The sequence below is a fragment of the Falco naumanni genome, chromosome 1, assembly GCF_017639655.2.
Source record: "Falco naumanni isolate bFalNau1 chromosome 1, bFalNau1.pat, whole genome shotgun sequence".
Lineage (NCBI taxonomy): Eukaryota > Metazoa > Chordata > Aves > Falconiformes > Falconidae > Falco > Falco naumanni.
In genome coordinates this window covers 109,947,134-109,967,250 of record NC_054054.1, presented here as the reverse complement: position 1 = coordinate 109,967,250, position 20,117 = coordinate 109,947,134, and the positions used below count along the sequence as shown (strand labels likewise).

Here is a 20,117-nt window from a genome sequence, read left to right as displayed (position 1 = left end):
TCAGAGCAGAGAGGTCACAAGGCCCTAATGTATTTAGCATTGACTGCCCTCTCTTGTAGTGCGTCTATTAGTCAGTAATTTGATTTGTACCTATTCATTTGCAGTCCCTGCAGGAGCTCTGAGCTGGCCCCAAGTATAATTGGTGCTGTCTCTATTTTTACATCATTAGATTAGCCCCGACTCCTGGCCACTTGTTGTCTGCGCTTGTCTGTCCATTTATACAACCTAATGTAACACAAAATTCATTACTGATCACATTACTTTCAACTCTGAAGCCAGCTTTGTGATAAACATTTTGTTAACCCTTTCTTGCCAGCATACAGACCTGGGGAATAAATGCACTTTCCCTTTGCAGAAAAATCAATATCATAATAAAACAAAGTGCAGTCACATTTCTAGATTTGTCATTCCTCCTGGAGAAAGAAATAGGGAGAAACATATATGAGATGACTAAATGATGTCTGCATCCAGGCATCTCATGCTGCTGTATACGAAATGAGCTCAGCAGTGTCCTTTCTACTGGAATATAAAGAAGTGACACAAGATAGGGCCAGCACTCTATTTAAAACTTAATTCCTTACTCATTGTTCTGCAAGTGTTTTAGCTCTTCTGTGCAGGCTGTAATTGGGTTATGACATTATTGGAACTGGACATTTTTCTTCCAGTGCTTTGTCTCAAAGTAGTTAACAGAGAAACGATTCCCTTTCTCCTTAGAGATTTGTTATTGCATTGGGTTTTGTTTTGGTTTGCTTTGGTTTGTGGTTTTTCCTTCTAATGATTAAGCAAATTAATTTTCCTACTGCAATACCCCAGTATTTCACAGGAAAATGTAAAGCTGTGTTCTGTCTAGCTTGGCTTTGCTCACACTGGATTGTTTCGCTGAGTACCTCCTAAAGCCTTAAGCTTTTTGCATCACTGAGGCTTCTGCTATTGATTTCAAGGGGAACAAGAGGAAAGCCACGGTAGGTATTCATTTAGGCCTGATTCTGTAAAGGGCTGAGCACCCATGCAGCTGTGTTTGCAGCATCATGCCCACGAGGTGATGCTTGCTATTCAAAGAAATTTATTTTGATGCATGCAAAAGCTGTTGATTTTTAACAGTTTTCTTAATTAATTTTGTGTTTGTACAGCTTGGCTTGGAAATCTGTTATTTTGAGTTTTCTAAATATTTAGAAACATTTCTCAGTGTTTATTAAATCTTCCTTTTAGAAGTCCGAGTGCTGAAGCCTGCCCCACACCGAGCGGTCCCACACTGAGCAGGGTGCAGGAGACTAGGAGACTACAGGATTTTTCCATCTCTAGTTTCTATAATTACCTTGTTATTCCTTTCAGGAGTCTTTGCATGGTATTCTTATGTAGGATACGACTTACAGCAAGCGTATCTCTCTTCGTAAGTATAAGAGCCCTCGTCTCCCAGCATTTGAATCAGGACTGGTATTTTTACAGCTGTTTCGTGAGCGAAAACTTGTTGCAGCTGCTGAGGTGGTGGCAGAATAAAGAAAAGACAGTTCCTCTTACTGCTGCCCAGCCCAGAAGCCCCAGAGAGCCTTTTAGTATTTTGCTGGTTTTTACAGGAGCGATGGTAGGGGTGTGCGGCGGTGCCTGGCGCTTGCTCCTAACGCCGGGATTGGCTGGGGCAGGCGCGAGTGCCCCTCGGCTCTGCTGCTCCAGCTTTGCCACCTGAGCCCCGGGGACGCCAGCGCGCCCTGAAATCCCTGGACAGCCTTCCATGCCTGCTGCGACCCTGACGTTAAGGACGTCGCGGCGCAGGGCATGCTGTGGGCTGGGGAGCTGGTGGTGTGTGGCCAGCGTGCCACCCCCCGCTGCCACCTCCCCGTCCCACTGTCGGCACTGCCAGGCTGAGGCTGCTCCCCGTTCGGCTTGCTGCGGAGCTCCTGCACATCTTGCGTTAACTCTGGGAGAAGTTTGAGCTTGTCTTTCTCTGAGAACAGTGTGAGGCCAGTTTGCCGGCTCCCCTTCTGTGCCCGTGCGGAGCATGAACGTCCTGCTGGTGCCAGGGGCATCAGCCGTCCCCTGGCTGGTGGGAGGGTGACGGCCCGAGTCCTTGCAGAGCTCTCACAAACTGTGCATTGCCCTCACCCGGGGAGATGGGAGAGGAGGCTGTAGGATGGAAACCCATTTATGCAATAAATAGTTAAGCAGTCGAACTGTAAAATGGACGCTTCTTATTAGAGAGAGACGATGAAGTATGAGTCACCAAACGGCAAAATACGCATTAACGCAGCAAAACCCCAGCAATAAATGGAAGGTCAAAAGCTAAAACAATTAAAATGTTCCAGCGTGAGCCAGCCCCCTGGCCCTGCAGCTTTCAGTCCTCGCAGCCGCAGAGGCCCCTGTGCCACCGCGAGCTCTGCTCCTCGCACTTCGGCATCGGGAGGCACAAAGGGGCTCCCAAAGTGCCACCTGCGCCCACCCCAGGGCCCTTCTCCCACCGCTTCGGGCACCGTATCACCGCCTGTCGTCGTGCTGCCGTCTGCAGCCCTGCCATCACCTCTCATCACCCCTGCACGTTTCTCTAACAGAATATCAGACAAATAGTAACCTGATTTTTCTGATAATCTAGCCTTGCTATCCGCGGTGGAGCCAGAGAGCATCAGGGCTTGGGGCCGTATCCGTGCTGAACAGCAATGCCATGAGCTCTCTGATGCTCGTGGGTGCCTAGCAGGGATGGTCAGGCAGAAAGCAGGGGGAGAAGAGAAAAACAAAACGGGGATTTTGGCTGGGGAAGGATCTCCCTGATCGATGGGGAGGGAGACTCCCGGGAGTGTGTCCGTGGGACCGGAGCTGGTGGCTGCCCCTGGCAGGAGCGGTGGTGTAGCCGGGTCCCTGGCAATGCTGGGAATGGTTAGTTCTGTGTGAGGTATATATCGTAATTTCTGGTATGAAAAGATTAGCTTTCCTTCCATTCCTAGCCTGCTGTCTCCCCACCATGGATAATATATAAAACAGTAGACTTTTATTCATTAACGTTTATGGGAAAATGTTAATATTAAACTGTAAGTGAAAAGCCCTATCTTATTGAATTCTTCTGCTGTGTTATTGGGAGCCTAATTACATTTTGCATTTAAATAAAAACCAGATGACGTTCAGGACGGTCAGGCAAGCATTCTGTAAGTGAGAATTTATCTTGCGATCTGGGTAAACAATGTCTCATCATTTAACAGTTATTATAAATAATGGGTTTTTAAGCACTTTGCTGGGAGTTCATATTGGCTCCACACGGGTTGCACTAAGGGAGAGAGAATTTCAGTGACATCTTCCAGGCATCCGGTGAGGAGGAATCATATCCTGAGCTCACTTCTCAAGCTGCAGCAGTTTTCATCCTCCTTTGTTTATTATTGCTCAATATGCTGTGCACAATTGGCTGACAAAAAAAACCCTAAGAGGAAGAAAAATGACAAATCGGTTGGAAGCATTTTGCAAATGGAGAAACCATCCAGGCTGCTGCCCCAGCAGGGGTGGAGGGTGTTCAGGACCCCTGCAGAGGCTCATGCAAGTGGGTGAAAGCTTCAGAGGCCTATTTTCTGTAAAAATGGTGCTGTGTAACAGTTGTGTGTTCACAGAGAATGAAAACGATGTCGAGGCAAAACGTAAAGACAGAGGGGTAATACACCGGCTGCTTTTTTCTTCGTTTCTTCTGGTGCCCTCTTAAATTACATCACTGGCAATTAGGTGCTTGGTATTGCATGAGCCTATTTAGAAAAAGAGTAAAACTTCTCCAAAATGGAAATAGCTTTCTCCCCATTTCTGTTGTTTGTATTCTGCATTTCGTTCCTGTCGCTTCAGACACGGGGGCAGTGCTTTTGTTGCTGGCTGGCTTTTAGGCTTCGCTCCGTGTTCCTCCGGCGTTAGCGAGAGCCTCTGAGATCTCTCCAAGGCATTTCCCATCACAGGCAGGGAGCAGCTTCCCCGCAGGCTGTCCCGCATCCCAGGAAGGAATTAGTTTCTATGCAGACAGAAATAGGTGGGAAGGGGATTAATTTTTTTAAGCAACCATTTGCTGTTGTGAAAAGATACAGAATTTGGGAGTGCCCGAGGCTGGCTGGTGGCGTGTCACCTCCTGACACACCAGGAAGCCACCCACCCTGTAAAATGGCTATTCCAGGACGTAAACTATTTGTTGGCTTGTTCTATGCAAGGCATTTTATCCCGTTTTCCAAGAAGACCCCCACAGCTAAAATACCATCTTTTTTTAATTTATTTATTTTTGGTGTTTATTTGTTATTTCCTTGGTCAGCAGCTTTCCCAGTATCTCCCCAATACATGAACTCTGTGTTTACATCAAAAGCCGATGGCGTTGTGAAATTCGAAGGGTCAGTATCACTTCTCCAAGTATTCCCAAAGATGTTTTTCTGGGAAGGCCGTGGCAGGAAGGTGCCAGCAGGGTCGGCAGCCCGGACCTGGCCATCCCCTCCGTTGCAGACCGGTGGCACGGCATGGGAACAAGGGGCTGTGAGCAGCTGCGGGTGGCGAGCACATGCGGAGCCTGGTCAAGGGGAGCAGAACGGGCAGGGTGGCAGTTCCCTAGCAGGCACTGGCAGCCCCATGCCAGGAGGTCCAGCAGCGGTGCCAGGTGCTGTGCCGCAGGAGGATGCTCAGGTGTGCTGCTGTGCTGGTTTTCTCCTAAGCAGGCACCGCGTGCCCGTGGACAGCATCTCCCATCTACTCCCATGCGCCACACCGAGGAGCTGTTCCCGCTGGGCACACCATCGCTGAGGCCGTGTTGCCAGGTGGAAATAACACTTGGAGGCGTTCATCAAAAGACAGGTTAACCTAGCAGCCCCCCTCCCCCTCCTGCAGCTGCGGGTAAGTGAATTGCGCAGGGGCAGATCCCTAACCTGCAGTCTGCGTGTGCTCTTTTGCCTTCCCTCAGGGTTACTTTTATCCGCACACTTTAAAAAAAAAAAAAAAACTTTAGATTATATCATGTCAAGATTGTGTTGTGTTTTCAGTTTTATCTTTTGGAAGCGTGGCTGGTCACCCATCAAAATGCAAGTGAAAAGTCTGCAAAAGCGCACAACGTGAAGAGCAGGTAGTTATATTAACTTCGCTGCCAGATGCCCAAGTGCGAGGCAGAATCTGCACAGCTTGAGATGATTTAAATTGCCTTTTATGTGGACTGTGGCCAGAGGAATGCCTTGGTTTCCCATTAGGCCTTTTAGATTTCACACGAGAGTTCTCCTCCGCCATGCGCTCGTCCATAGGCTGCAGCTCATTCACACGTTTGACGGTGTTTGTAAGTGTCGCCAAGGAGGCAAAGTCCATTGGAGGTGGTTCTGGGAGCAGGTTTTAAAATACGACTTCTAAAAAGTGAAAACATCAAATGTACTTTTTTCAGCTGCCTTCTGGTTTCATGAGAACAAACGCTTCGGATGTCAGTTGTCAAGGCTCTTTCATATTTATTTCTAGCATCAGAATTTGGAGCTATATAAATAAGACAGAGTGTATTAAGAGCCTCAAGCAAGCCTGCAAGAGAGCAAGCTCACAAAGTTGGCCCGTTGGTTTTCCAGGCTTGGTTAATACTCTAGGTGGAGATGTGATTTTAAGAGGACAACTACGAGCTTGGAGTGCTTCGTAAAATCTGTGTTTAGAAGATTGTTCTGCTTGAAGCAGCGATGCCAACGTAATCTTTAAAATGATTGACCATATAGACCACATAAGTTGTGTTTGCAGCTAGGATTATTTGGATGGGTTTGGAGTTTCTCAGCGACACTACAACTAGCGCCAGGAAGCGAAGGGGAAGGAGGAGACCTCTGCTCCTCAGATCTCCACCTGAGCTCTTCCGACTCGAGAGCCTTGAATCGTTTAGACGAGCAGACAGGGCTCGGTCTGCGGTGACATCATTTTGTGAGCTTCTGCTGATTTGGAGCAGCTGAGCATATGCTCCCCCCAAACTTTTAACTTTTCCTTTGAATGAAACCCAAATTCCAGTCCGGTTTAGCTTCCTCCTCGGCATCAATCTGCAGCGGGGAGACAGCCCAGAGCCTCCCAGTAGCTTTCCTTGCTGGCCGGAAAGGCCACTTCGTGTCAGAAGTAGTGGAAGTTGTGCCAGAATTATTTTGCTTTGTAATATTATACTTTGAAAATGAACTCGGCAGTAGGTTTGTGTCGGCAGCACGCAGCGCACACGTGCGGGATGCGCCCGGGCACACCCGGAGCGCAGGAGGTGACCTCGGGGTGCCTGGTCCTCCTCGCCAGGGGCATCGAGGAGCCTCTGCCACAGAGGTGGTAGCGCAGGAGGGGGGAAAAATAAATGGGTCTTAGACATGAAAGAAACTGCTGGAGTTTGGAGGGTCAGGCATGTCAGAAATTGCCATTCAGCGTATTGGCGAGGGGCTGCCCAGACCTTGAGGTAGTCACCGGGTTTGCGGTTTTGACCTTCAGGGAGTGTTTCCTTACACAGCTCTTTTGCTGGGGCTGTTTGGCCGAGCCTGGCAGCGGAGGAGGGACCCCCAGCATGCCCAGTCATCACACTGCTGCACGGGGGCTTTGCTGCAGCCACCTTTGAGACAGGACCCCCCGCCCCAAATCTTGAGTGGCTCCAGCTCTGGTGGGATGCCCTGCTTAGATCCATGCGCTGGGTCCGAACCTGCTCTGGATAGAAGTGTGGCGGTCTTAGGAATAGGAGCGTCGCCTCTGGAAATTCTGAGTGAGATCCAGAGAGTCTGGAGGCTGCAGGACATGGAGCTGGTAGGTGTTGTGAACACACAGATTACACTGAATTTGTGTTTTCCTTTGTGGAGTCGGAGGCTGACGGAGGGGTCACTGCTGAGCAATCTGAGGCACTCCCATAACCCTGGGAATAAGAGACCAAACCCAGGAATTTTAATACAGTGCTTTCTCTGCAAAGGCTTTTGCTCTGACATATGCAGATGTGCTGCTTCATAACTGAAGATACAGGATAATACTGCCTAAATATGTTAAAAAAATGCATATACACACTGGCTTGCACAGGAAAGCATGTATTACATATAAGGTACATTGTAGGAAATTACAGTAGCAACATAGCGCAGCTTTCAGGATCGGGTTGGAGAGAATTCCTTTAATCCCAAGCAAATGTATCTGCATATTCATTTCAAAATCTTTTCTGGAAATCTTGCACTAGGAGTCGTAGGTTTGCGTGGTGTGGATGGACTACAGAAATTGTTTTCTGTAAGCATTTGACTGTTCTAGCTTTTGAAATTTCACATCCTGACTAAAATCGGCAACTCATCCTTCTGAAGTGCCATTTATAAACATCCTAAACCTCTTTACAAAAATATACAGCTCTAGGAAACTTGAGATTATTTTTTAAAAGCACTGCAGTCATTGTGAAAGTGCCTATCGCGAAGAATATTCTCCCTCTGAATGCTAGTCCTTTATCTAGTGCACTTTTAACCTTCCATAAAACACTCAGAGTCAAGCCTGGCAAGATGCCAAGGTCTTGGGTCTCCTACTCCATGGGCTCCATACGTGTGGAGCTTTTGGGGTTCTCTTTTTAAAGGAAAAAACAAGCTGCTTGCCTTCGGTTTTTTTTCTTGGTAGACAAAATTCTGTGGAAGTTGATGCATGCAAATGTTTTGTCCGTGTCTCAACGAGCTCTTCGTGCCTGAAGTAAACCCAGACATTTATGGAAGTTCAGATGTCCTCCCCGTTTTGTGAGTGTTAGTTGGTTGGCGTCGTCACATTGAAATAAGATGCAAGAAGTGAAATTTGTGGTCTCAGAGGGGCTCTGACGTTCAGAAAGCTCAGTCTTCATTCCCCCGATTATCTCCTGCCTCCTATACCTCCTCCTCTCCTGGCTAGATCCTGCCACCTTTTTTCCAACGTGCCAGGTCTCATCTCCATGTGCACTGTCGTGGCGAACTCTGTGGATTCAGCATTGGAGCTCTTGTAAGAGAGTTTGACAGTAACTACTCTTTTACATAGGCCACTGAATTCTGGTGTCAGAGAAGTCGTTCAGGCAGCGTTTGGTACTCTCTTTTTACTTTGCAATTTAATGTAGGTGCTTCTGTGGAGTCTCAGCATCTTTCAGGTTGCAGCAGGATGAAACGACTTCAATAGGGGAATTGATTTTCAATGTTCAAATGCCGTAGCAACCGTTACATTTGCTCTTTTGAATGGAGTTTAAAATCTGTCTTCTCAGATTGATGGGTTAAAAAAAAAAGGGGGGGGGGGGGTGGGGAGAGAGACATTTCTTAGGAGCAGGTTTGTCACGGCTGCCCAAAGCACGGCAGGGATCGGTCCCTGCAGCTGCCTGCGCTGGCTGCCGGAGCGCGGGGTGAGCTGGCACAGGTTAATGGCTTCGGCAGGGGCAGGGCGTGAGGCTTGGGGCAGAGAGCAGATTTAATTGACTTTTAAACATTATAGTAACATATAAAGCTGGGAACCACCTTTCTGTCTGCGCTCCCTTTGGAAAGGAGCAATGTAAAAAATACACTTGCCAGAAATTAGGTTTCAACCATCTCAAATGAAAAGGAGCTTGGAAAAAAAATGAGAGCTTTAATGAGTACTTGGGACTTGCGTTTCACTGCAGTTTGATACAAACGATTTTTGCTTATCCGAGTACCCCAGCGCTCGGGTTCCCCTGGGGGTGTGGTGCCCCCCTCTGCCCTCGCCGCCAGCGGGTCCATGGGGGCTGCGGCCGCCAGCGGGGCTGGAGCCAGCGCCGCAGGTCCTCGCCTCCCGGGGTGGAGAGATGGGGTATAATTAGAGCTCCCTCGTTAGCATAATTGCATTTCATTAAAAAAAAAAAAAAAAAGGGTGGGAGGATAGTCAAGAAGAACCTACAGCTGCAGCAGCAGCAATGCCATTTCCGAGCTGGGGTGTTGGGGTGGTGTTTCATGACCCGTCAGTGGCTTTTGAGCCCTTTTCTGCCTTGGGCTGCACCATCCGTGCTCCAGGCAGCAGCACCAGCTCCTGTGGGGGCCGTTTCGGATGTTCGTAGTTCATGTTCGTGCAGAAATAGAGCCAGAAGCGTCCAGCTGAGTTTGGGACATTGTCTATAAACACTGAGAGATGGAGAGCTTACGTGCGTGTCGGTGTACAGGGGAGCGGAGGCTGCGCGTCAGGGCTGGTGTGAGCTCCTCTGGGGAAACATGTCCCGCTCCCTTCAGTAAAATAAAAATGTTTTAACTAATCCATTCACTGGGGAGCACTGTGTAAATTACAAACAGTTTAAGAGATCCTCAAGACTTCCATTGTGTTAATACAAATTGCCTTTTAGTGTTTGCTCTGTATAGGATCCTTTTGAATGAGAATCCAGATGGCAGAAGCTACGTAATTATTATTCATTACAGTTAATAAGTAACACTCGGAAGCCCCAGTCAGTTCTGCAGGTCCCCTGTGATAGGCATTGGGCAAATGTAAGTTCAAAAACCGGCCTTAGTGCAGAATATTTTAGGACTTCGGTTAAGGACAAGCAGGTGTGAAGGGCCCTTGGTCCGGGTGCGCCGGGCAGGCTGCCGTTCCGTCTCACCTCTCCTCCCAACGAAGGGAATTATATTCTGAGTTTAAAATTAGGCTCTCTTTTGGCCTTTTAGCTGTCTTCCAAAAAACTGCCAGTGGCCGGGGAAGGTGGCCTCGGTAAGCAGCACTGTTCCTCTTCCCCGCTGCAGCAGACGCCCCTCTCGCCTCCTAGATTCGGGGAGGGGGCGAGGATGTTCCCGTGCTCACGAGCCTGAAAAGTTCCCCAAAACAATTGCCGTGAATGACAGAAATGAAATCGAGGAGATTCAAGCCCTGCTGGCCATTACCCCACTTCCTGCATTCCTACTTGTTAATTGTCTAATTCCTAACGAGTCGTCAGGCGTCTGATGGACTTTCTGATGTGTGCTCACTCCGACGCTTCCTTCCCTCCCCTCCCTGGCCTCATCCCTCACCAGAGACCTTGTTCCTTTAAAAATGCCATCCTTAAAAATCAGAAATACTCAGCCCAGCAAAAGGAAAAGGGAACTTGACATTAGTTGAGCTTGAAAGGCTTGGTGCTGTGAAAAGTGACTGACGTGTGAAAAGAGGCTACAATTAGTTCTTTCCCCGAGCACTCTCCCATTCAGTCCAGGGTCACTCCTTCAGCGAGCTGCAGCTTTGAGGGTAATGTGTTGTGACAGTTTGAGATGATGAAGAATAATTCTTGTATTCAGAGTTGCTGCCGCTTCCCCGCTGCCCTGACACATCAGGCTGCTGTCATTGTATCATTTATCCTGGCTGCGGCTCCGCCGGGCTGTGCGGGAGCCCGGGCAGCCCTCGGTAGGTAGGAGGAAAGGGTCAGCTCTTCCAGCAAATGATTTTGGAGGATATTTTGAAACTGTGCTTAACAGGGGAAAGCAAACTGAGAGAAAGGAAAAACCATTAGAAGAAATAATGCACTGGAGATGAGATTTTTGAGTAGACATAAAGGAGATACCACGGCTTCAAGTGGACCACTACAGAGCGAGCACAAATAAGAAAGGCAGCATAATTTATGAGTGTTCCGGGCAAAAGAGGGCTATATGGATTTTCTTCAGGCATTGAATTAATGCGCCCTATAAAATGGTTTCACATTTAAGCTTGGCAGGGCTTTGTACCTTTCTGGATTTGATGGGGTCCTTTGACAGTTCCTAGAGCTTTCTGGAACTGAGGTTGCAGCCGCCTCACTGGACAGGGGATGGCACCGCTCCCCCCAACCTGCGGACCTGTCCCCAGAGCAGCTCCTCTTCCTACTCCTCTTCCTCCTCCTGTCTCCACCTTGCCAGCCAGCTGGTGGAGAGCAGTCTGGTTTGGGCAACAGAGCAAGGGACGGGAGCACCAGGCTGCGGCGTGGCAGGATGGGATACTAGCAGAGGGAACTGTTTTGTGGGAAGTTCTGTTTTCAGTTTCTCCGCAGCAGCCTGCGCCCCGCAGGAAGGCTGCACCAGTGCCAGCCTGTGGGCACAGACCCCCGGACGTAACGCCGAGCAGAGAGCCGCCAGCACTCGCTGTAGTGCCCCGTAGCTCTCCAGGCACCACCGGTGTTCCCGCAGCCCCCGAGCGTGCTGGGTGCTGCAGGGCCGTGCCGGGGGACAGCAGCTCCCCAGCAGGCTGGGGACCCCGGCCGGCTGCTGGCCGTGCCACCTTCACTCCCTGCTCTCGGCAGCTGCTCCTCCCCACGCCGGCAGCCACGAGGATTTTTACTGCTGCTGCCTTCACCGCGGCGGAAAGCACGTGTGCCCTGAAAATCCCGGTTATTCTGGGACCCCGGGTGATGCCAGCGGTGCCCATTACTGTTACCGTCAAAAGCGCAGGCAGGGCTGTTCCCAGCTCCCCTGAAGTGATTTTCTCCTCATGGCTTCAGCAGATGTTCCTGCTCCTTCGCCTTTTTTCCCCGTCTTTTTTTTTGTTTTGTTTTTAGGGCAGTCAGGACTTTGCGAGTCGTTTCCTCCAGGGACATGGGCAGGTTTTAGTATTTACGTTTCCAGTATTAGCATTTATTTGTATTTGTGTTTGTTTTTCACGGGCTTTTGAAAGCCTCAGGGAGCCATTTATGGGGCCAAAATAATGCAAGTGCTGGTCTTCTCACAGTATTTCATTTCCTTGATGGTGGAAATGCTACGAGAAGAGCAGGTCTCATGTTATTTTGACCCCATAAATAGCTCCCAGAGGCCCCTTTCTTCCTTCTCCCACCCACTCCCCCCCAAATCAAATATTTAGGTTTCTGCAAAGCTTGACTTCTCAACCCTGGTTATCTTGCTTCAGCAGAAGCAAATTGCAGTTATTACAAAATAGCCAGAGAGTCTATAAGGCCGAATGGGTTTTATATGATGCACAATTTGTTGGCTACTGTACAAGTTCATTAAAGTGTATCATAAGAGGTTGTTTTACTGGTACATTTAAGGAAGTTAATACATCTCGACAGTATATGCATGGGGGAATGCAGATACAATAACCCTCAGACATGCTGGGGCCAAGTCCATTCCTGGCGTAACTCCACCGAAGTAAACGAAATCACTCGCCGGGCAGCCGTGTCCTGCTCTGCCTTGATCCCTTACGGCCGCCGCTTCTCCAGGTTCTCCTGCCGCTAACCCCATCTTTTGGGGAGGGATCCCGGGGTTTGCTTCTATTTTGTGTTTTTCAGCCCACGTGTTCCCAGCGCAGGGGAACATGGCACGTCTCACCGAGGTCTGGGAAGTATTGCATCTCCTTCCAGCTGCGCCGCAGGGCTCGGCCGCTCCGTCCCAGTGCAGCGCTGCCTGTCCGCAGGGACCTGCCTCTTCTGATACCAGGCAGCCCCACTGCACCACGGTGGCTCCTTCTGCTCTTGTTGGGTCTGTCCAGGCTCCGGGTCTGTCAGAAATCAGCCCGCCCCTCGGTTTTTCCCCTGAAACAGGAAGGGTGTCCCTGTGTCATGGAGCTGTTCCTGGTCTTGTCTGGGCTTCCCATGGAGATGGCATTGATGTTCCTGTGCACATGCTTCTGCCATGCCCTGGTCTTCTGGGAGGTCTGGGGGGAAAGAGTAATAGTTTTATATTAAATATATAAATACATATATAAATATATAAAATCGTAGTTTGCATAGGTATTCAACTATATTTTTTATTAATGAAACAGCTGGGAAAAAAGTGGAGTACTTTGGGGGAACATAGGAAAACGTGCTGACTGTGGTGCTAGGGGTCATCCGTGCAGTGCGGGCAGTCCCCGGTGCCCGTGTCATGGCTAATGGCACATCTCTCATGCCCCAGCCGTGTGCGAGAGCCCGGGCGAGGGCAAGAGCCCAATTTCCTGAGCTCAGCGGTGCTCTCTGCTGCAGCGGTCAGGAGTTTTACAATGCTTTCTTAGGTATCAAAATACATGGCTCGTCTGCCTCGCCGTGTAATTAGTTCCAGAGCAAGAGGGTTCGCAGTGCGGGGCTGCGTGAGAGCACGGGGACTCGCCCGCCCAGGGCAACGCAACGCGCGCGTTTCCCACCCGGAGCCCCTGGGGGGGCAGCTGGGCTGCGGGAGCTGCCTTGGTTTATCCCGACCTGCTCCAAGCCCCAAGCGGGCTCCAAGCAGGCTGGGGGGCTGGAAAACTCTCCCTTCAGTTCCTCTTGGGCCTTTGCATCACTTTTCCCCTCTCTGTCGTCCCTCCCCGTCGCTAACTGAAGGGGGTTGCGCGCCCGACGGCAGCAAGGGGAGCTCGGGGCAGCTGCGGCCGGACGGTTGGCAGGGCAGGAGCGGCGGTGCCAATGGCACGGGCAGGATGGGACCCCAGCCTCCCCAGCCAGGCCCTGCGCCCACCGCTCTGCCTCCCCGACGGTCTGTCCGTGCTTTTTTCCCTGGCTGGCATCAGTCTCTGCAGTGCCACCCCCTGGCAGTCCCCCGCAGAGGTGACAAGTGCCGCTGGCTGCAGAAATCCCATAGCCCCCCCCAGAAAGCCACCCTGTGAGCCCGAATTCCCCCACATCCCATCCCACCAGGGTATGCGGTCCTGCAGAAGTCACCGAAGGACAGGCAGGAGCTCAGCCCCACAGAAGCCGGCTGTGGGGAAACAAACGCTCCCTCGCTTTTTCCCTTCTTTTGCCGTGGTTACTGGAACCTATTTGCCTGAAAGTCAATTCTAGGTTAAAAAGAGGGAGCGAAGTAGCCCCGCGAGGAGTGCAGCAGCGTTTGGGGGAGCCCAGCCTGCCCAGCACCCCGCAGCTCTGACGTGGGACGCTTAACCAAAGCCAGCTGTGTGCCGAGGGAGATAAAAGCCCCAAATCAGACAGGATAAGCACAGTATTAGTGTGGGATACGCCACTCATTTCTGATTTAAATTACTGTTTTTACTTCCTGAACTCATGGGAGAGTAAGGATGTGAGGAAAATGAAGAGGTTTAGACATGGACATTCCTTCACCAAATACTGGCAAGAAACCGTGATTAATACAGCTGAAGTCATTATCATCACTGCTTGTAGGGTGACTGGTTTCCTGCTGATTTGTTTTTCATGTATCCTGGGCAGATTATCTCCATTGCAAGTTACCTCCGTGCCAAAGGATTAAATCCCCTCACCCTGGTTTGCTAGGTGTGCGCTCGCCTGGCTGCGTCCCTGCGGTGCCCAGGCAGCAGACGGGAGCTGTGTGGCGTGCAAGGATGCTGGGGCAGGATGCTTTTTGTTATAGCGAGGAACCGACTTTCTGCTTTTGGTGCACAGATAGGTCCTTATCAGGGAGTCCTGTTGCAGCAAAAGGACTGTCGTGGTGTTTGCAAAAGGTTAAATATCCCTGCGTGAGACAGAGGTGTGCAGACGGCCAAGGTGCAGTAATGTTGAGCAGAGAGCAAAGCAGGCAGCGCTCCTCCATCTCCTGCGTCTGCATCTTCTTTCCACCCTCATCCAAGCAAAACTCATGTTGCAGGGACAGGCAAAGCTGCTGCCTCCTCTGCAGGTTTGCCCCCCCCCCATGCCTTACATGCACGCCACTGTGGCACGCAGCAGACCGGAGGGATTTTTCTCTTCCCCCTTCAGCAGCAGAGGAGTTTGCCCAAAGCTTCTGTCCCCATCCCGTCCCCTCCAGCACAGGCTGCGCAGCGGCAGCTGACGGAAGTCGCACTTGGGGCCGCGCGTTGCAAGTCGCCAGAACATTTCTTGTAGCCTGTCACCGCGTGTCTGGGAGAGGATTCTTGTCATGTACGTGGGGCTCTGCCTAATCTCACCGCTGCATGCCACCGCTGAGTGCCGGCCAGGGTGATGCTGCCCAGCAGCACTGCTGCACGCTGCCACTGAGTCAACTGTTGGGTTCAAGTGGCTCACAGAGAGGCCACGGTTAGGAATGATGCTCCGCATGCACAAAAATCCTCGTGTTTCGAGATTAGGGAGCAATAAAGGCTTTGGGAGGTCAGCAAGGGGAGATGTCTGGGGGTGTGTGACCAGGAGAGGGAGAGCCATAGTCAGGCCTGTGTTCTTTTTTGCTTTGAGGCACAGCTCAGGCATGTAGGAAAGGGGATATTTTCTCTTTAGCTTGAAAAAGCAGAGTTATTTGTGTCCATTTGTGCAGGATAAAGGGTTGTGGAAAGTCCCTGATGTTCCCAAGGTGGAGAATCGCAGTGGTTGTGCACTGCTGGTACATACCACCGGGAACCAATGGTGCTGCCACTCCCCCTTCCCTGCCATCTCAGCAGCCTTGCTGCAGAGGGAAGATGTTCCATCACCTGCCACCGTACCCTCTGCACCCTGCTCAGTTCAGCCGTGGGTATCCCCACTATCGAGTCCTGACATGTCACGAGTCAGCGGCAAGGGGCTGCTCTGCCAGGCAGCATGCGGCGTCTCCGTCCGGCTCCACTAGGAGCCCGGCAGAGGAGTAGAACCAGGAGCTGGGATGCCTCTGGAGTGATTCGTCATATCACCCCGGAAAAGATGGATGAGGAACAAATGTTAGAGCAATAATACAATAAACAGATTTGTCAATAAAGCGGCCGTCCGGTGGCACTTGGGGTTTCTCTGAAGCGCTAACCAGGACCTGCTCTCTCTTCCCATTGCAGAGCTTCAGCGAGAGGGAAGCATAGAGACGCTCAGTAACAGCTCTGGTTCCACCAGCGGCAGTATCCCACGCAACTTTGATGGCTACAGATCACCCCTCCCGACTAATGAAAACCAGCCCCTCAGCCTTTTCCCCACGGGATTCCCTTAAATTAGCCGAACATCCAAGGAGAGATCCAGACAGGGTAACGAGCCGCCTCTCCGCCTAAACAATCCCAATGTGTCTATCACCTGCCAGTTCGCCACTGCGCTGGATGGTTCTCGTTACCCTGATAAATATTGACGACTCTTAAACCTTCCTGAAACATACTCACAAAATCTTGACTTTGTGTTCCTGTGCAATATGAAGAGACTCTGTCTTCAATCCTGATAGCTATGCGGCTTCTTTTTTCGCTGTGTTCAGGAAGAGGTTGGTTGAGAAGAAATATTTCTAAGCCATTTTTGGTCAAGCACATGGTTTCACAACCATTCTCTGCTTTTTCGTGTTGAGAGATGAAGGAAACCTCCGCAACTCAGAGGAGCTCTCGCCATTTGCAGAAGTGCCGAGCATTAATGAATGAACTGGAGAGAGTGGAAACTGGAAGACTTTCTGTGGACAGGGTTGATAATGTTATTCCTTCCTCATTGCGTCTCTTGCTGCCCTCCTTCCCCACTGATACTCATCAATGCCAGGAGTATTACAAATGGAAATGTTTCTTTTTGTTCTTCAGAAGAATTCTCTCTGTTGCTCCAGTTTTCTTCTAGTCATGTATTTTAGAAACGTACTTAATTGACTAACTGCAGTCACCAATTTCTCATATTTGGTTATAAAAGTTGTTCACTGGAACTCAGATATCTGTCCAGAAATGCATGTGTCATTGAATAAATCTAAGTTAAACAAGAAACTGCTTAAATGGCAATGTTCGTGGAGTGTTACTGGGCTGGCTGTGGGCTTTGTATATCTTCCTGGACCAGACTATGTGCATATTTACTAACTTGAAGGCTTTAATTAAAGCCATCGGTGGATGTTATGCAGCCAATCTAGCTGGGTTTTGCCTCCCTGCTTTCTCGTCCCTGTGTGCAAGGACAGGCTTTTTAAAAACGAGACTTGAGTGGTGTGCCTTGCACCCCCTTAGCCCCCCTGAAAATCAACACCCATCTCTGTTTGTGTGTCTGACTCCAGCTCCTCGCGCTGCTCGGGGTCCTGCTTCTCCATCCCACAGGCTGCGGTGGGACGAGGACCAGGCGTGCTGGACGCAGAAGCACCCACCCCCGTCTGTTGCGTTACAGGATCACATATAAGAGGTTTGGCAGAGCCCGTATGGCTGCCTGAACCTGTATACCCTGCTGAACGCACACAGGCAAACCTAGCGCCGCATAACTCTGCTGATAAAACAGTCATGGGCTCACACATAGTAACCACATGAATTCCTACATCTCAGCCAACTTGTGTCGAGAAGCAGAGAGTGAGATGGGACTGTCAGCTTATGAAATTTCCTTCCCACTACTTGTTTTTAATAGAAGCCGTTTGAGTCATGGCATGAGAGGAAACTATCTAAACCCACAAATCTTTTCACACTCTCAGAGCTTAAACCAGCCACGCTGAGTGATGCAGAGCCGACCACCCTCTTCCTACTCCATCCCCAAACACCAAATACCGAATTCAGTCTTGGGCTTGATTTTTTTGTTGTTGTTCTTAACTGTAATGCAGCAACTCAGATCTCAGAAGCTTGCTTTTTTTTTCCCCTCTCTCTTCAGGCTTGGAAACCACTAATAAAAACTGAGAGTCTGCAGCAGTAATTTCAGTTTCTTGCTTGGTTTTCAGTCAGTCCTTTCTCAAGCGAAAAAAAAAAAAAAAACTTCCTTGGGATGAAATCAGAGGAGAGTTCGCCCGTAAGTAAGTACTCACAGCTCCGGCCCGCTGGCTGTATCTGCCGTAATGCTATGTTTCTTTTATGTCTGTAAAATAATGGCTTGAAGTAAGGGGCTGAGGGTAGGGCTGGCACTGCAGACAAATGGGACCACAGGGTCAAGTCAGTCCACACCAGTCAGGATTTTTTAACACAGTTCAAGCCAAGGTCAGCTCCAAAAGTTCAAACAAAATCCAGATTAACACATACAGAAGGGATTGTGTTGTCACCGTGATGCTTGTTTCCTTTCATGCTTTCCAAGGAGCAGCCGTAAGGGACAAAGTTCTTGCAAGGGAAGGAAGAGGGCTCTTCTCCCTGCTGCCCCGGACAGCTTGCTTGCTGGTTCATACTGAACACACAAAGTAGGATAGCACATAACGCAGAGTGGTGTCACTGGAAATGTATTTGTTGTTGGCAGGCATTAAATCACTTTTTATAAGTGCTGCAATATGGCCATGTGGAAATTCCCAGTCTGCAAGAAGCTCCTTTGAATCAGGATGTTTTGTTTAAAGGAGGGGGGGGGGGGGGAACCCTACAAACTGGGGCTGTACCAAAATATTTTCAGTCTGGTTCATTGAAAAGAATGTCCTAAATTCCCCACTGTTGATAGCCTCGTAGCCAAACTGTTAAAAAAACCTAGAGCTTAAAAAAAGGGAAAGAAAAAAAAAAACCAAGCACTGCTATGAGGTGGCTAATTTAACTTTAATTTGATACTTTCACAGATGACCCAGCAGAATAACCACTGAGTTCCAGCTCTTCAATGAGCCAGTGAAAACTGAGTGTGTTGCAATGATAACTCCATAGGGTCTGACACAAGGATAACTCTATAAGGTCTGATACAACCATAACTATAGGATCTGATACAGTAACTCTGTAGGGTCTGATACAACAATAACTCTGTAGGGTCTGATTCAGCACGTCCGTGCACGCCTGCTCCCACCAATGGCCCCTTCCTTTAGTGCACATACAGAAGCCCCCCATTTCAAGGGGGTGCCACATGCTTTCCTGCAGCAGCACCTTCCCTCCACCTTACCCTCGGCCGCAATCCTCTTGTCAGGCACCAGGACAGAATATTGCTGCTCCTTGATGATGTCTAGAAGCTGCTCCTAAGGGAGGTTTGCCCCTGGCTTTAATGCAGCCAGGTTTTCAGTCTAGGGACCTGATCCAAACCCCACTTAAAGCAGAAGTAGCTGGAGGCTCGTAGTCTTCACAGGACTTCAGACAAGTGTGTCCCGTCGTGGTGGAAATTATCCAGGTGAGTTTCTGAAATGCCAGTTTTTCAAATGCAGCAGCTGGCGGGCAGTCACAGGCAGCCCAGCAAGAATGTTGTGCCATGATATAAACCACTGGCTCAAAAAGAGCCCAAAAGACATGCCGGACTCGCAGGTTTTTAAACTGTTTCCAGTAGTAGTAAGCAGCGGCCTCCTGCTGAGTTCAAAAGGCAAAACGTCTCATTTAAAGCAGGGCGGACTGTATATCACCCTGCGCATAAAGTGGAGCTCTTCTATTAAAAGTTGAGTTCAGATTTCATGAATTAACATGAAATATTGCTTTCTTATCCTACCCTGGTTTCTGTAATACACACATGTAGTGGGCTTAAATCATGGGAGGGGAGTATTTTGCTGGTTGCAAAGTGGAAAGCCAAAGGCTCTCCAAATGCGACAGCTGGAAGGTCAAATGCAGTTGGCTGTCGGTACCAGGGGGTCCGTGGGGCACGTGGGGCTCCAGCTTCGTTGGCTTTGCTCACGGAGCTCAGCCCTGCTGGAGCGTGGTGCTCTGCCCCAGCAGTGCCAATCCAGCCCATCCTGCTAGCCATGCCCCCGTGGGAGCAGCTTCTGGTGGTCCTGCCCCCAGCCCCTCAGCCAGCCCCAGAGCAAAGTTTTCTGGTGATGAAGCTGGGAGAAGGCAGGCCAGCGAGGGGAACTGATCAAGGGCAAAATACCGCTGAGATCTCTGTCCTCCTGCCCTGTCAAAGAGCCCCGAGAAGACTTTTGCTGCAAAGTGCAGCTGTGAAATCCCCAGACCTGCTCCCCCTCCTCTCTGCACCTCCGAGCATGGGGGCAAACACAGGGTGCTTTCACCCAGTCTTCTTTAGTAACTTTCCGAGAATCCAAACTGCATCTGCGCCACGTCCCTGCATTTATTTTCTCGCTTCTTTGCTCTGGCTTGTTTCTGTGCAGAGTAGGAAAGTTTGCGCCATTTCCTGTTGTCTTTCCCTTATGCTCCTGAGATATTGTAAAAATGTTCGGTATCCTCCAGTAGGTTGTAATCACTTCACCCTAATGTTTCACAGCTGCTAAGTGTAACTTTAAACCCAACCATTTGAGTGCTTACAATTAGCGAGTCAATGGAGCCGAGATCAGCTCTTTGTGATTGCAAAAAGAGAAAATAAAACTTTTTTATTTTCCAAGATTTAATAGGGTAAAATGGGAACAAAAGTTGTGGAGATGAGGGGGTTTTTAATGCAATAAATGATTAGTGGCTTATGTGCTAGGAGAAAATAATTGAATCCACTGCTTGGCCTGCTTCACAGATGGAAAAGGCACCAGGACAAGCACGTGTCAGCAGCGGCAGCGCCTCTGTCCTGGGAACTGCAGGAACCCGCTGTCGGACCCACTGCTCTCGTTTGTCGGAGCGCACCGGTGAGAGCAGAACCGGCAGGGCTCCAGGGGCTTCAGGTGCCACATTGCCGCAGCCCTGCCGGCGCTGGGAGCGAGGCCAGGGAAAACCATCGGCTGGGCCAAAACGCACACGGCTGGTGAGGCGGCTGTGGGGCA

The 20,117-nt window shown here is 49.9% G+C and overlaps 2 protein-coding genes across 10 annotated transcripts in view; one reads left to right on the top strand and one right to left on the bottom strand.

The window, feature by feature from the left end:
* The window catches only part of BCAS3 (BCAS3 microtubule associated cell migration factor), a 369,883-nt gene extending 353,548 nt beyond the window's left edge, over window positions 1-16,335 (top strand). For 4 of the 8 annotated variants that reach the window (XM_040618651.1, XM_040618679.1, XM_040618660.1 and 1 more), the window contains one exon: window positions 15,454-16,335. In XM_040618651.1, the coding sequence (XP_040474585.1) occupies window positions 15,454-15,602 (149 nt within the window). In that variant the 3' untranslated portion in view covers window positions 15,603-16,335. Of the gene's footprint in view, window positions 1-1,332; window positions 1,391-15,453 lie in introns of all 8 variants that reach the window. The other 4 variants (XM_040618695.1, XM_040618705.1, XM_040618714.1 and 1 more) reach the window with 2 other exon arrangements.
* Window positions 1,401-20,117, bottom strand: part of LOC121099588 (translation initiation factor IF-2-like) — a 28,571-nt gene continuing 9,854 nt past the window's right edge. Inside the window, exon 2 of one of the 2 annotated variants that reach the window (XM_040618744.1) lies at window positions 1,401-12,456. In XM_040618744.1, the coding sequence (XP_040474678.1) occupies window positions 5,609-6,595 (987 nt within the window). In that variant the 5' untranslated portion in view covers window positions 6,596-12,456 and the 3' untranslated portion in view covers window positions 1,401-5,608. The remainder of the gene's footprint in view (window positions 12,457-20,117) is intronic. The other variant, XM_040618749.1, reaches the window with a different exon arrangement.